Source organism: Ctenopharyngodon idella, chromosome 19 (assembly GCF_019924925.1).
Source record: "Ctenopharyngodon idella isolate HZGC_01 chromosome 19, HZGC01, whole genome shotgun sequence".
NCBI lineage: Eukaryota > Metazoa > Chordata > Actinopteri > Cypriniformes > Xenocyprididae > Ctenopharyngodon > Ctenopharyngodon idella.
In genome coordinates, this window is record NC_067238.1 from 32,128,246 (window position 1) to 32,143,421 (window position 15,176).

The 15,176-nt window shown below is 37.3% G+C and overlaps 1 protein-coding gene across 1 annotated transcript in view; it reads right to left on the reverse strand.

Annotated features, from left to right (window-relative positions):
* sdc2 (syndecan 2) overlaps positions 1 to 11,268 on the reverse strand; it is a 31,777-nt gene extending 20,509 nt beyond the window's left edge. Inside the window, exon 1 of the mRNA XM_051873295.1 lies at positions 10,881 to 11,268. Within this exon, the coding sequence (XP_051729255.1) occupies positions 10,881 to 10,940 (60 nt within the window). The 5' untranslated portion in view covers positions 10,941 to 11,268. The remainder of the gene's footprint in view (positions 1 to 10,880) is intronic.
* Between the last annotated feature and the right edge of the window lie 3,908 nt (positions 11,269 to 15,176).

Genomic DNA, 15,176 nt, shown 5'->3' on the forward strand with positions numbered 1-15,176 from the left:
TGATCTGTTCCAATCCTCACTCTGTCGCAATTGAATTCCCATCCAACCTTTGCCTTAAGAGGATTTGTCCTCAAGGGAGTCAGGAGGCCATGGCATTTGGGAAGAGGGGGGATGGGGAAAAAAAACTTTTTTCCCCAAAATTGAGAGAGGTGAAAAAGAACAGACCTTAAAAGTAATGAAATGTGAAAGGGTTGTCTCTTTGTCCCATTTCAAACAAGTTCAATGGAAAGCCGAACAGCAGGATATTAGATTGCAGGGTGAAGTGATGTTTTGCTGGCGCAGACATCCATCTGGTTTGCTCGTGTTGTTTTGGCGGAGAGAAAAGATGTAGCACATATTAATAAAGTGAAAGAGGGATGCAGGCCACAGGAGAAAGCAGCAGGTGGTGATTTCTGATCCCATTATGTGGGGCTAATCCACAAACTAAAGCACAGTCTTGTTACAACCTACAATTTCTGTTCCAGAAACAGCAACACCTTCGCTTGAAGTGGCCTCGCTCTCGTCTACAGCGAGAACATCTGTTGTTTCGCTTCATCCATCAATCAACTAAGAGATGCAGTGGATTCTGGTAGCCTATGATCATAAAGTGCAGGTCATTTTTTCAAACCGTGCTGTAGATAAAACACCATGCTGCTCTTTCACACACGTGCAAAGTTGCATTAGGGATTAAAGCTTTGCGAAGGCATCAGGGTTATAGTGGCACATGCAAGAGCTTAGTTGGATTGCTAGGGTTCACAAATCAGGCCACATGCTAAAGGAGCAACAAACAAACCTATATATGTCTTTCAGTAGAACAGTACTGAAACAATACGGTCAAGAAACATGCAGGATAATGCAATAATCAAACCAAACATAGCCTTTACTGACTTTGAATCAATTCACTATGAAAGTAAATGCCTCAATGATACTTCTTTTGAATATCAGCCAATAACTGATACAGAATGTTTCCAACACATCCTTATTAGGGGTTCCTAAATAAGAGATTCCTAGCATAGTCTTTACTTTTTAATGTACTTTAATTCAAATAAAATTCACATGACAATTTCTGTAAATTTAGCAGCATTTTTCCATCTAGTGCTCATGTGTGAACAAGATTCATCAAATACGAAAAAAAAATCAGCTGCAGAAACAGGACAGAAACTGAAACGAAAGAACTTTGTGTGTGAACAGCAGATGTAGAGCATCTTGAATGATCACAGAAGCACTAGCATAAAAGTTTGTAGTTCGGATATAAACACTGATGTCTACAGCAGCAGTAAATCACCTTTTGAAAATAACTTTACGCTTCAAATCAAGATTGTATCAATTACATCATTACACCAGTAGGTGGCAACAAGTGACTGTTAAAAAAATATTTGTCACCGAATCATTCATTCAACAGATTCGTTCAAAAAGCGGATTCATCCAGTAATGAAACAAGTGAAGTCTTTGAGTGAGTCATTGAATCATTCATTCAACAGATTCGTTCAAAAATGCTGATTCATCCAGTAATGAAACAAGTGAAGTCTTTGAGTGAGTCATTGAATCATACATTCAACAGATTCGTTCAAAAACGCTGATTTATCCAGTAATGAAACAAGTGAAGCCTTTATGAGTGAGTCATTGAATCATTCATTCAACAGATTCGTTCAAAAACGCTGATTCATCCAGTAATGAAACAAGTGAAGGCTTGTTCGAGATGCACTGGCGCTGCACAGACCAATTGACGTATAACATCAAAGTACCGCGAGAGCAATTGGAGACCAAACGTCTCCTTGTGCTTTTGAATCGCGGTACATTGATGTAATATATATGCCAATCGGTCTGTGCAGCGCAGATGCAACTCGAACAAGCCTGAAGTCTTCATGAGTGAGTCACTGAATCATTCATTCAACAGATTTGTTTCAAAAATGCTGATTTATCCAGTAATGAAACAAGTGAAGTCTTTATGAGTGAGTCATTGAATCATTCATTCAAACTTATTTTTTTCTTCAAATAGACTGCAGCAATTCACATTTTGTCAGAACATCTAGTAAATTACATGTTATTTTGTTTAGTTCTCTATTCAGAATCGTGGAAGAAAAATTGTTTTTCTTAATTTATCCAGAGTCATGCAACTCCAGTTTGGACCATATTTCATAAAGAAAACTGATTCTACATATATCTAGTCTTCCTGACAAAAGAAACGGGAGGATTCTCAAAGCATTTGGCCAAATTTAAATTTATATTTCATTCTATGTAAATAATTCAGCTTTGGCAAACAGAAATAGGTCCTGTCCCAGAGCTTGTCTGTGCTTTAAATCTTTGATGATGAGCAATAGGAGGAAGAGGAGGCGATGGTTCATCCCGTCAGACCGCCAACGCTGCAGAGTTTATCAGGACATGCGAGACTGTTGACAACTGCACCACAAGAAACAAGCTTCGAATCTCGGCCAAACCTCACACGCTGTTCTGCCCTGCTCGCCTTGCTGTAATTCAAAAGGAATGTGTGTGGTTTGAACCAGTCGCCTTTTCCAGTCCCAGATGCATTGAAAACCCCTTTCGCCATATGACTAACCTTCAAACCAGCACTGAGAGCCAGTCTGCTCTAATGTTTGCTGATAAGGCTCATTTTGGTTGTTGTATGGAAACACAGACACTTTAAAGGCACAATTGAACAGTAAAGCTAGATGTTTGTCAGGCTAAACGGTAACAGAAAGAAGTCTAGTGCGACCAAAGAGGAACCACCATGTGACGTTTATTAGTGTACACAACGTATAGTCAACACTTAGTTAATTATACCTTGTAATACAAGCCATCTTCACATTTAGTCAGTTTTTCCATGAAAGGAGCCACAACTACGCAGAAATATGTTTGTGATCTCAGTATTGAATGTGTCAGATTTGTTCTGTCAGTGCAGCGTGAAAAAAGAAAACAAAGCGATATAGACTGAGGAGTTTGACGACGGTGATATAAAGCAGAAACAGATTCGGAAAACAACAAAAGGAAGCTCACAGTGCCAGAAAGCAACGTTTAATGTCCTACGGGGCCTATATGCAATAACAAGGGACACATGCAAGTTATCCCGAATGTGATGGATGGGTCAATAACAAATTAAGAGAGTCCACAATAAAGGAAATGAAAAACAAATCTATAGTTTGAAACACATGTGCCTAGCAACATACTCTGTGTATTCATGTTGGTTTTGAAAACTTTTGCATCTTTTTTCAAACGCTTAAAAATAAATAAATGAAAGTACACATGATTTCTTAAAATGTTTGTAAATACATTGCATATATATTTTTATTGTAAATAACGTGCATATGTAATTTATTTATTAGAAGTATAAGAAAAATTTTATTAATTTAAACTGAATCCATAAAATGATCCCACAATGGGAACCTCTAAATGGTTCTACACATGAAGCGCCTGACGGAACCTTTAAGATTCTATACAGAACCTTTTCTTCTTCGGCAGAACAGCACCATTTTCCACAGTCAGGTTCTCGACGGCCGGTTCAGTGCGGAGCGTGTCAATTTCATCCGTGCGAACAATGACAACGCACTCGTTTGGACCGGCTCATTTAAACAGTGTGACGGAAGGCTACCAGACGAGAAAGAGCTCAGAATGCAGTTTTCAGCACATAAACGGGTGTTAACAGACTGCATTAGGCCAGATTAACGGTGGCGCGTGGGGCTGTCGAATTAATGTATCCGAGCACATCAAAACTCCCGAAGGGTCAGTATGCTTTCTGAACCACAATGATTAAAGATCAACAAAACCTCCTCTTGGGCCGCTTGTCTCACTGCCGCAATCGCTTTCCATTCGATGTACCCACTCGAGGTCTGATCAGGTGGACACAGCTGAAGAAGAAATTGGATATAGTTGCAGCCACAGTATCAGTGGGTGAAATCGATGAAGGGACCAGATTTCAGAAAGTTCAGAAGTTATATAGTCTCTTCAACATAACCTCAAAAACCTCCCAGGATGCTTGAGTGTGTTTTAAGCAAGGCCACATGTCATGCACTAAAACAATGCAGAGAAAATGTGTGTAAAATACTCTGCAGATACGGTTTATAACACTTCCCATAATAACCACTTGTCAGTGAGATGTGGAAATTAAAGAAACGCTTGAATACACGCTGGGAAAATATCACCTTCACCTATGGTTAAATGGTGAAATGATTTGTGCATTTTAATTTGGTGCATTCATAGAAGTTAAAGAACGCTCACATATATTAGCAGAAGCAATCTGGAGGTATCTGTGGTTCACAGGTTCATCAAAACAGTGTGTGACCTGCTGACAGCATGTCTAACTACTTTGAGTCTAAAAGGATCCTGCTTATTTTCAAAGAAAAATTTAATGCTTACCATGAATAAAAAAAAAAATATATATATATAAAATAAAATTCCTGTACAGAGAAAAGAAACTGCAAATGCATAAAAAAAAATGAGTTAAAAAGGCAAATGTAGAAAATGTAACCATTAACATAAAATAATTATTAAAATATATTAATAAAATAAAAATTAAAAGTGTGTTTTTAGGCTTAAAGTTAATGTTAATAATTAAAACAAGCAAAAACAAATTAATATTAATGACAATTAATAATTTAAATTAATTAATTTTATATAGAAGAAAATATAATAAAATGACTGTACAGAGGAAAAGAAAATGCAAATGCATAAAAAAAAAATTAGTTAAAAAGGCAAATACTTATGTCACAAGTCTGTGGCATATATATTCCAGAAAATGTAATCATTAACATGAAATAATTATTAAAATAAAATTAAATAAAATTAAAAGTGTGTTTTTTTTAGGCTAAATGTTAATGTTAATAATTAAAATAAGCAAAAATAAATTAATATTAATGACAATTAAAGTAAAGAATAAAATGCAAACGCATTAAAAAATGTATGAATTAAATGCAAATATACAAATACTTCTGTAACACAAGTCTGTGGCATATATATTTCTGGAAAATGTACTCTTTAACAAAACAATTAGCATACAAATTAAAAGTGTGGTTTTTTTTAGGCTAAAAGGATCTTGTTTTGTGGCCCCTGATCTTTATAAAGTTGAATATTGCTGTTTGTTTACTCAAGCAAAAGAACAGAAAGCACCAAATTCAGTCACAATCACGACTGACTCAGGTGAGGCAAGCTGTTTATTTCTTGCAGAATCAGATCTATTACAGACGCACAACTTCAGACTATGAGAAACACACACTACAGCACACAGATGGCGTCTCACACTGTTCCTACATTTAACCTGCAGTGGCGGTTTCTACACTCATCAACTCACTTCATCTTTTCCCATTATAAAAGACAGGAAAGAGCCACGACAAGACTTATGAATCTCACACGTTCCCTTCAGGCACAGCGTCTCACTAGACTGCCTGTCTTTTTATATTGTACTTTTGAGTCTCAACCACAGTAAAAGCTGAATTTTCAGCATCATTACTACAGTCTTCAGTGTCACATGGTCCTTCAGAAATCATTCTAATATGATGATTTGCAGCTCAGATTTTTATCAATGCTGTTTTCAGGAGTCAGAAAGTTCAAAAGAACACCATTTATTTAAAATAAAAACATTTGTAACATTATAAAAGTCACTTTTGATCAATTTAATGCATCCTTGCTGAACATATGCACAATAATAATGTGAACATGAACATGTAAAGAAGCATTTAAACACAATTCACTTCAGTGATTTAGGTTGGCATGTGTTTATAACAACTGCAAGAGTTCACATGAACCTCAGACTGCTTTTCACGTGAATTCAGTGTGGTTAACCGGTGTGCAGAAACCCACTTTCACACCAACCAAACTCTGACGTCAAACAGATTCGCGTCTGTCCCAAAAGCTGCAGTGTGAAAGCAGTTAAAGCAAACCCCCTTGCATTTCAGCCGCTGTTCTTAAACCACAATCCTCCAAAGGAACTTTCCATTTGCTAAGCTAATAAAGAGCAAGAACAGTCAGAGTGGGAGCAAAAGGAGCGCGCTTTAAATGGCAGCGTGTGCTGAGGGTTTTTTCCCCCACAAGTCTGTGTGTTCACATTGGGGGGGCTCTGGGTCACTGCTTTGCACCCTTGAGGCTCCTTACAGTCTACAGTAACCGGGCCAAAGCAGCAGCACTTTCAGCACTCGCTCTTCCACCGCTTCCTCGGCTTGCGCTGTTTGTCGATTCCCACTGGTATGCATGACTTTATCCCTGTGAAAGAACTGCCTCCAACTCTCGGAGGAAAAAAAACACCCTGAACAGAGCGGCTTTGAAGCGAACGCACATACGTGATGCAGATGTTTGCGGTGCCGACGTAAACAAGCACAAGGCATGTGCCATCGGAGCACAGCGAGGCATATCTGCTTTTTTCCCCTCCCCTACTCTGCCTCTTCATTCTTTCCATCTGCTGGGAAAGAAGATAAAGAATAATGCCACTGTTCTTTGGAGTAACCGAAGACAGGGTAATAATAATGACGAGCTTAGCTGCAGGGAGAGAAGAAGTCGGCTGATGACAAAACAAGAGCACTCTGGGATTCCTTTACAGGCCTGGCGGCCCAATGCCTGCTGAGACCATTAAGGATTATGCAATGTGGAACAGTTAAAAAAAGAGCCCCTCCAGGGAAGAGAGGTGGGATGCAAGATTTTCTCCCACGTGTCCACTTTAAATGCACGCTGGAGAAGGGAAAAAAATGCCTCATTTACACTGCCGTTCGGAGATTTTTAAATGCCTTTAAAGGTCTCTTCCGCTCACCAAGGCTGCATTTAGGTGATCAAAAATACAGTAAAAACAGTGATATTGTGAAATATTATCATTTAAAATAACCATTTTTACATTTTAAAATGTAATTTATTCCTGCACTCTTAAAAATGCTGGGTTAAAAACAACCCAAGTTGGGTTGAAAATGGACAAACCCAGCGGTTGGGTTGTTTTAACCCAACAATTGGGTTGTTCGTTAAATTTTTTAATAAATGTTCATTTCCAACATACTTTGGGTTCATTTTAAGCAAGAAATACAGTAATTTTTAAACAATAGAGTTAAATAAAACTACCAGCAGGTTGGGCAAACATTTAACCCAACCGCTGGGGTAAAACAGCCCGTTCGCCAGGTTAAAACAGCCCATTCGCCGGGTTAAAACAACCCAACTGCTGGGTTAAAACAGCTCAACTGCTGGGTTAAAACAGCCCAACTGCTGGGTTAAAACAATAGGGCTGGGTAAAAAAAATATCGAAAAGCGCTATATAAATAAATGAAGATATGTACTGTTCCTTATATATATCCAAAATAATCGATATTGAATCAAAACGAATTTAATCGAAACGAATTGCAAGCTTGTAAATCGAAATCAAATCGAATTTTGAAATTTGTGCCAATACCCAGCCCTATAAAACAACCAATTCGCTGGGTTAAAACAACCCAACTGCTGGGTTAAACCAGCCAGTTCGCTGTGTTTGTCCATTTTCAACCGAACTTGGGTTGTTTTTTAACCCAGCATTTTTTAGAGTGTGTGATGCAATATTGGATATATTTTGAAAATCTTTGAATTATGAGATTCCAAATTTATTCATTCAGAAAGGCGTTAAAACAATAACAGAGCACATGTCTCCATCCAAAGTTGTTAATTTAACTTGTGAATAAAGCAGCGTTTCCATTCCCTGTGTTCAAGAGAACAAAATCATCACTTCCAGGGAAATTGGTGCAAAATATCAGTAATAAAAATGTAAGTTGCTTCAATCGGGCTCTTTTTCCCTCCATCATAAATGAGTTTGTCTCAGAGCGTCTCAGAACGCTGTCATGTTCTCTTGCGCTCGGATGCTGGTGTTTGGGAACACAATCGTGTGAGACGCTTCTGGAGGGAATTAAACCAAATCATTCTGATGACAGACTTTGACTCAGAACCAGCAAACCAACATTTGAGACGCTGCGATGTGATTGGTCCGCTGGTTAGTCCAGTTATCCAATCACAGCCTCTGCTGAGCCAAAGTCACGTGAGGTTTTGAGGGATTTATTCAGTAAATGCTTTCCATCGTAGTTTATGTGCACGTCTTCTTATTGTATCCGCCTCAATTGAGTGCATTTTTAAAATTTATGCACATCTTGGCATTTCTATCCAGATTTTTTATGCAATATCAAAAAAAAAAAAATGAGCAACAAAAAAAAAGGTGGATGGAAACATAGCTAGTGTTATACAAAAAAAACAACACAATTTTGTTTGTATTAATGCTTATATTGCATGCAAAACAACAGTGCCAAGCTGATTTGAAAGACTGCGTTTCAATGATTGTCATTTTTAAAGATGTTTTATTTCCTCGCTGTTTAAAGGTGCTGACAACCTCCTCGCTGATTCACGGATCTGTTTTCATTAACACACTCATCACCACTTGCAATCAAAACCTGTACACTGCATCTGCCAAATGCCACAACATGTTACACTATTATTATTTCATAAGCCAAAGCCAATATTCCACCCTAAACCATTAATATTTACAGAACACTTCTGGGCCCTTATCTCGCAGACTCAATACATTTTTCAGCACACAGAGTTAGTGCGGATGTGTGACCATCCGCCTTGCTAATCAGGAATAGAAAAACAGCCTCAGCTGAGAGAATACGGTCAGCATTTCATTCATTTAATCATGTAACCATCATATAAAGCACGACGCACTGGATAGAATGTAAAATAGTGACAAAACATGTTTGTATCAGTGGTTTATTTCTGACACTAGTTTCTTTCTAAACACGATTCCCTTGAGACAAGGGTGCAGTGACCTTAAATGAATAAAATCTCCATTTCGAACGAAGGCGGTGTTCACACTTCCCACCAAAACATCATGCAAATTACAAGGTCGAACATCTGACCGCAGACAACACAACTCTGACCGGTCCGTAGCGTACAATTTCAGAGAAAGCAGAGGTCATTCTCATGCCACATTCGCAGAAAAACCATTTCTTTTTGTTGAGGGGACGGTGTGTTCTCACTGGAGGTTTCAAGTCAGGTAACTTTAATTGCTCTGTGTACATGATGTTGGTATAGAAAATCTATGCTGGGTCTCTTTCTGCCTTGATGCCTCTAGGCCAAAGTGAGTGAGTGATTGAGGTCCTAATCAATGGGAGGAGACAGTACAAACCAGCATGCCAGTCAACTATGGAATTACAAACGCGAGTGCCAACCCTCTGGCATTTCATCAAAAAATTACTGGCACTGGATTATTCAGGATCTACGTTCATCACATGCATTGCCAATTATTTGTATAATAATAAGGCAGGCAGAAACGCAACCTGCGAAACATTAATGAACGTCACTTGCAGTGCTCCAGAACATACATATTCCATTCTGATGAGAGAAAGCCATCAAGGATCGCATGTGTTCACATTCCAGCAAACCGAGCCAAGTGTGACCGAGAGAGAGTTAGTGTCTGATTTACAGCTTCTGCATGTTAAGCTGCTCTGAGAGGCACCTGGTCACTGTAAGGGAGAAGTTGGACACTCTGAACACAAGAAATGTCTGGTGAACGGACAAAATGGGTGCCTGAAAGCATAGGTTTGTGGTCCTGAATTAAAATTTCCTGATAATTTACTCTCCCCCATGTCATCCAAGATGTTCATGTCTTTCTTTCTTCAGTCGGAAAGCAATTAAGGTTTTTGAGGAAAACATTCCAGGGTTTTTCTCCATATAGTGGACTTCAATGGGGACCAACGGGTTGAAGGTCCAAATGTCAGTTTCAGTGCAGCTTCAAAGAGCTCTACATGATCCCAGACGAGGAATAAGAGTCTAATCTAGAGAAACCATTGGCTATTTTCTAAAAAAAATTAAAATTTATATACTTTTTAACCACAAATGCTCATCTTGCTCTGCGATGCACCACGCATTAACGTAATCACGTAGGCATGAAAAACTCAATCTCATTTTTTCCTCCAACTTCAAAATCCTCCGACATCGTTGTTTTACCTTTTTTTTTTTTGGTAAAGGGTGTTTGACTTGGTCTTTGAACGTTCGCTTTGGAGCCTACGTCATGCATGACCTTTCCAACATGATTACGTCATGCGTGGAGCATCGCAGAACAGTGCAAGATGAGCATTTGTAGTTAAAAAGTAAATACTTTTTATTTTCTTTTAGAAAATGACAGATGGTTTCTCTAGATTAGACTCTTATTCCTCGTCTGGGATTGTGTAGAGCTCTTTGAAGCTGCACTGAAACTGACATTTGGACCTTCAACCCGTTGGTCCCCAATGAAGTCCACTATATGGAGAAAAATCCTGGAATGTTTTCCTCAAAAACCTTCATTTCTTTTCAACTGAAGAAAGAAAGACATAAACATCTTGGATGACATGGGGGTGAGTGAATTATCAGGAAAATTTAATTCTGAAGTGAACTAATCCTTTAAGTTTATCTCAGCAATGCACATTTACAAATGTGTAAATCTATTTATGTAGCGTTCATCTAAATTCAACAATAAAAAAAAAAAAGTTTAATCAAACCTAAAACTGCGTCTGAGATTCTGGTGAAGTTGACTATATATATTTCTCTGCCATTAATTTTACAGTACATCTGTGAAAAACTATCAAGCTTCATTCCACATTTTCCAAAACTGCCATAAACATCAAATACTGTTCATTAATGTTACTTAATTAGGCTATATTCTTGTTAACAACACTATATTTTTAAATCATAATTCTGTGTATTAATGTGGTGTATGTGAAACAACAATGCCAAACACTGCTGTGATTCGCGACACTTGATACATTACATCATCTGCCACGATACATGTATCTAACACATCACTTATCGTTTGACACATTGTAACGCACAGTATGAATCAGCGCAGAGAAACACTGTTTGACTGGTTACTTTATAACGTGCTGTTTGACTTTACGCTCAACTACCCCCCAGCAAACCGCGTATTGTTCCCGGTTGAAACTCACCCTTTCCCCCGAAAGAAAGGCTGTCAAGCCGAGGGTTAATATCATCCAAACGTTCCTCATAATTCCTTAGTCTTCGCTCGTGAAAACGGAAAATATCGTCCCCCTCGTCTGTTTCCACTTTTGGAGAAACTCTTCCCTCTCTCGCGCGCGCTCGCTCTCTCACAGGACTCAAATCCCAGCGGATACGTGTTGCTTTTTGTCTGCTTATTCCTCCGCGCACTTCTGTACACTAAAATAGGTCGCTTTCGCGTCGAGTCTACGACCGCGTGCGATTAAAGCTGCTCTCGTCTCGTAAAGGTGAGTTTAACGTGAGGTCTCTCGGCCATATGTCTGAAGAAGTGAAGCTCTGCTGTCGGAGCCACCCGCAGGACTGAGAGGAAAATACGGGTCAAACGGAGGGAGAGCTTGAGCAATGATTGACAGAGAGCGCGACCATATGGGCGCGTGGACGGAGAGAGAGAGCGAGCGAGAGAGTAAAGTTTTAACTTGTTTTATTTTTAAGACTCCATGTCTGATTTAAGTGTCAGCCGTGTATTTTTCTTTCTTTCCAGTTATTCAGATACATTTCATTATGTAAAACATTTTATTTTCAATGAACAGGTTAAACTTGTCCCCCCCAAACCGGTCTGAACGGACTGAATCGTTTGGAACGACTCATTTCTTCACTGAACCGCGAATCTTTAATTCGCGAAGATGGATTCCCATTTATATTTTAAAACAAAAGTGTAAAATTCAACAATTGTATTCTGAAGGAGTCTGTAAATGTGAAACTACCTGCTCGAATGAGGTCAATGTACATTAATTCTCAATGCAATGTCTCCCCCTAATGGACACATTTTGCGCAACAGTATCATAGATGATAATAAATAATCCTGTTTTTGATTCTTAATCTTCTCTGGATGGCCATGATCTTCAATTACTGACCACGATCTAGGAAACAAAATTAAGTGCACTTGTTTTTGTAACAATGCGATGCATTTGAAGGCATTATGAAGCAGTAAATTTCTTTGGGATAATTGGACTCGTGTTTCCTGATCTTGAGTGCTTGCCAAAGGTAACCAATTAACTCCCTCTTCTCACTTCACAGACCTGGATTATTAGCTGTGGCATCTTAGATTACCGCCAATTAAAGGATTAGTTCACTTCACAATTAAAATTTGACAATTAAAAATGTCATCCAAGATGTTCATGTCTTTCTTTCTTCTGTCGAAAAGAAATGAAGGTTTTTGAGGAAAACATTCCAGGATTTCTCTCCATATAGTGGACTTCAGTGGGGTTCAACGGGTTGAAGGTCCAAATGTCAGTTTCAGTGCAGCTTCAAAGAGCTCTACATGATCCCAGACGAGGAATAAGAGTCTTATCTAGAGAAACCATCGGACATTTTCTAAAAAAATAAAATTTATATACTTTTTAACCACAAATGCTGATACTATAAAATCACTAAACCATTAGTCTAATAGTTGATACAGGAGAAAAGTAATGTAGCGCATTTTGTTTATCCATGTAGGCAAATGTGCATACTTGGTTTCATATTTTCAATGATTATTTTTCCATGAATCATATCCATCCGCTAACATAAGGATGTGTTGATTATTCTTATGAGGTTTGAATTTAAAGGGATAGTTCACCTAAAAATTTATTCACTCTCAAGCTGTTCTAAACCTACATGAAGTTCATTTGAAGAATGTTGGGAACTAAACAGTTGTTGGTCCCCATTGACTTCCACTGATTAGGAAAAATACTATGGAAGTCAATGGGGACCAGAAAAGTAGAACAAATTGTTATTTATTCTCATTATTAAATATGATTCTAGCCAACCCCTGTGGATAGTGCCAACAAAAATAAGTGAAAGAAAATTGCATGATATAAAAACACACAAAAGGTAGTTTCAATGCATTGATGATTGATGTATTGCATTTATTCTGCTCGACAAAAAAACGAAATAGTTTGCATTTACAGTACAAGTATAATTCAACCATAGCATGATTAAGTACTACCTAAGAGAGCAGGGCAGTTTACGACATCTGAAGCCCTTAAACAGGTGAGGGAGCGGGGGAACGCTGGGTTATGATACTGCTTAGGGCCGAGCGCCGGCTTGACTTCCTGGGTTAAAGGTCAGGAGACAGAGAGTGAGAGGATGAAAGAGAAGATGGGCCAGTAAAAGCATAAATCTTCACTTGCAGTTGCTTGAGCACAGAAGTCGATCAAGTTGCTTGCAACAACCTCACATAGAGGAGCTCTAAGATATCTTCATTAAAAGTACACTAAAACTGCAGAAGAACACTGTAGCCGGATCTACTTCTCTCCGGAGTCACTCCGTCCAACATAATCTGAATATAAACACTTATTATAGTGATTAGACACTACAGGATAAGACAAAAATATGGTTTGGAAGATGGGCTCATGATGTACTCGCTCATTATATACATTTTATACATTTTAAATAAATAAAGTTACATAATATAGTGTAATAGGTGCATTTTTCAAGCAAATTTAGTATAAATGTGTATCAAAACTTTTTTTTTAATCTGGGTTCTACTATTCTTTGGTGTTAAAAGGATTTTATTATTATTATTATTATTTTCTTTCCATAAATTAATGATTGTTTTTTTGTTTTTTTTTAAAGAAGCCAGGCTTCTTTAAAATGCATTTTAAAAATAAAATATTATAATATAAAATAATTAAATAGTGTATATAAAAATAAATTAAACAATATTTACTAAAAATAATTTAAAAAAAAAATTAATGAAAAAATACCATTTTAAAATTAAATATATTTTAATTAAATAAGAATACTGAATAAAATAAAAAATATTATGAAATAAGTTTCATTAGTCATAAATGTTATTATTTCTTTTAAGGAAAAAAAAATTATATATATATATATATATATATATATATATATATAATAAAACCATAAAATATTTAATTAAAACAATCAAATTTTAAATACTAAATACAAATTTAAATATATTTTAATTAAATAAAGATAATATTAAATAATTTTAGTTAATAATAATAATAATAATAAGTCATAATTAGTTCATTAGTCAAACATGACTATATTTTAATTTTACCCAGTTTTCTTGTGTTTCCATCGAGTGGACACTTTCTTATCTATTATTCAGTGCTGTTTGTCAGGGTCCACAACCTCAGACTTCTGTGAACTCCTGATCTTCTGATTCATTCAGGGCGGGGTTAAAGCTGTCTGAGCGAAACAAGCGGCCAATCACCACCTGGATGCCCTTCAGGCCCCGCCTCTCAAAGGTCACCCATCAGTATAACTGCAAACATACACTCAGTACTGTTTGTTTTCCAGTACTTTAAACTCACAGCTTGTTTACTTGACTACACTTGACTGTTTCACCTGCTGTGAAATTACAGTGAAAGTAATGTAATTAACCTGGAATATACTGTAATTTCACACTAAAATGTTTAACAGTGCATGTTACTGCAGTCATCTGCCTCTGTAAAGGACGACATGCTGTGTTAGGCTGCTGATAGCTTACATGCACATCTTAATTGTGCCATTTCAGTAATTAAGCACTGCTCCTTTAATAATTTCATGCTTTTTCATAAGGCTTAATTCAGGCCCGGCTCCAAATTCAAACTCACGAGAGACTTTGGTCTTTTCTCCAGAGCTTTCTTCTCAAAGAAGTAAGAGAAGTAGAGCACGAGAAACACGTCCAGCTCGTTCCTCCTGCCAGTATTTTGGCAAACATATTTGGAATCAAAGAGCTGCACTAATAGAACTACAACCGAAATGAGCTTTTACTGTTGGCTGTTCATTTAGGGTATAAGAAGCTGATATATTAGACAAGAAGAAATCTATAAATATGAGTAAATATTAAAAGTATGAAAATACAAAACCCTTCCTCAAACAGTATATTAAAGGGGTCATGAATTGAGAAATCAACTTTTCCTTATTTAACTTTTGATATATCAGAGGTCATCGTACTATAAGCATATCCTGTAAGTTTCAAAACTGAAAATGTCCTCGTTAGTCCAATAAAAGCTTTTATTGACACCAGACCCAGCGAATGACTCATCCTGTCATAGATAGGTGAAACTCCGCCTCCACAGAAGAAATCAACGCCTACTTCATCATTGCAACATTAGCCCCGCCCACCTTAGTGAGATGAGGAGGAGAGAAGAGCGATACAGGATTAAAATAACATTACCTTTCAAAGGATCCTAATGCTAGGAATATGGTTATTTATTTTCAACAGTGTGAAAGTCTCAGTTGAGCTTTATTTATTTGTATTCGGTTCATTTCACTGTAGATTCTTTGGTAAA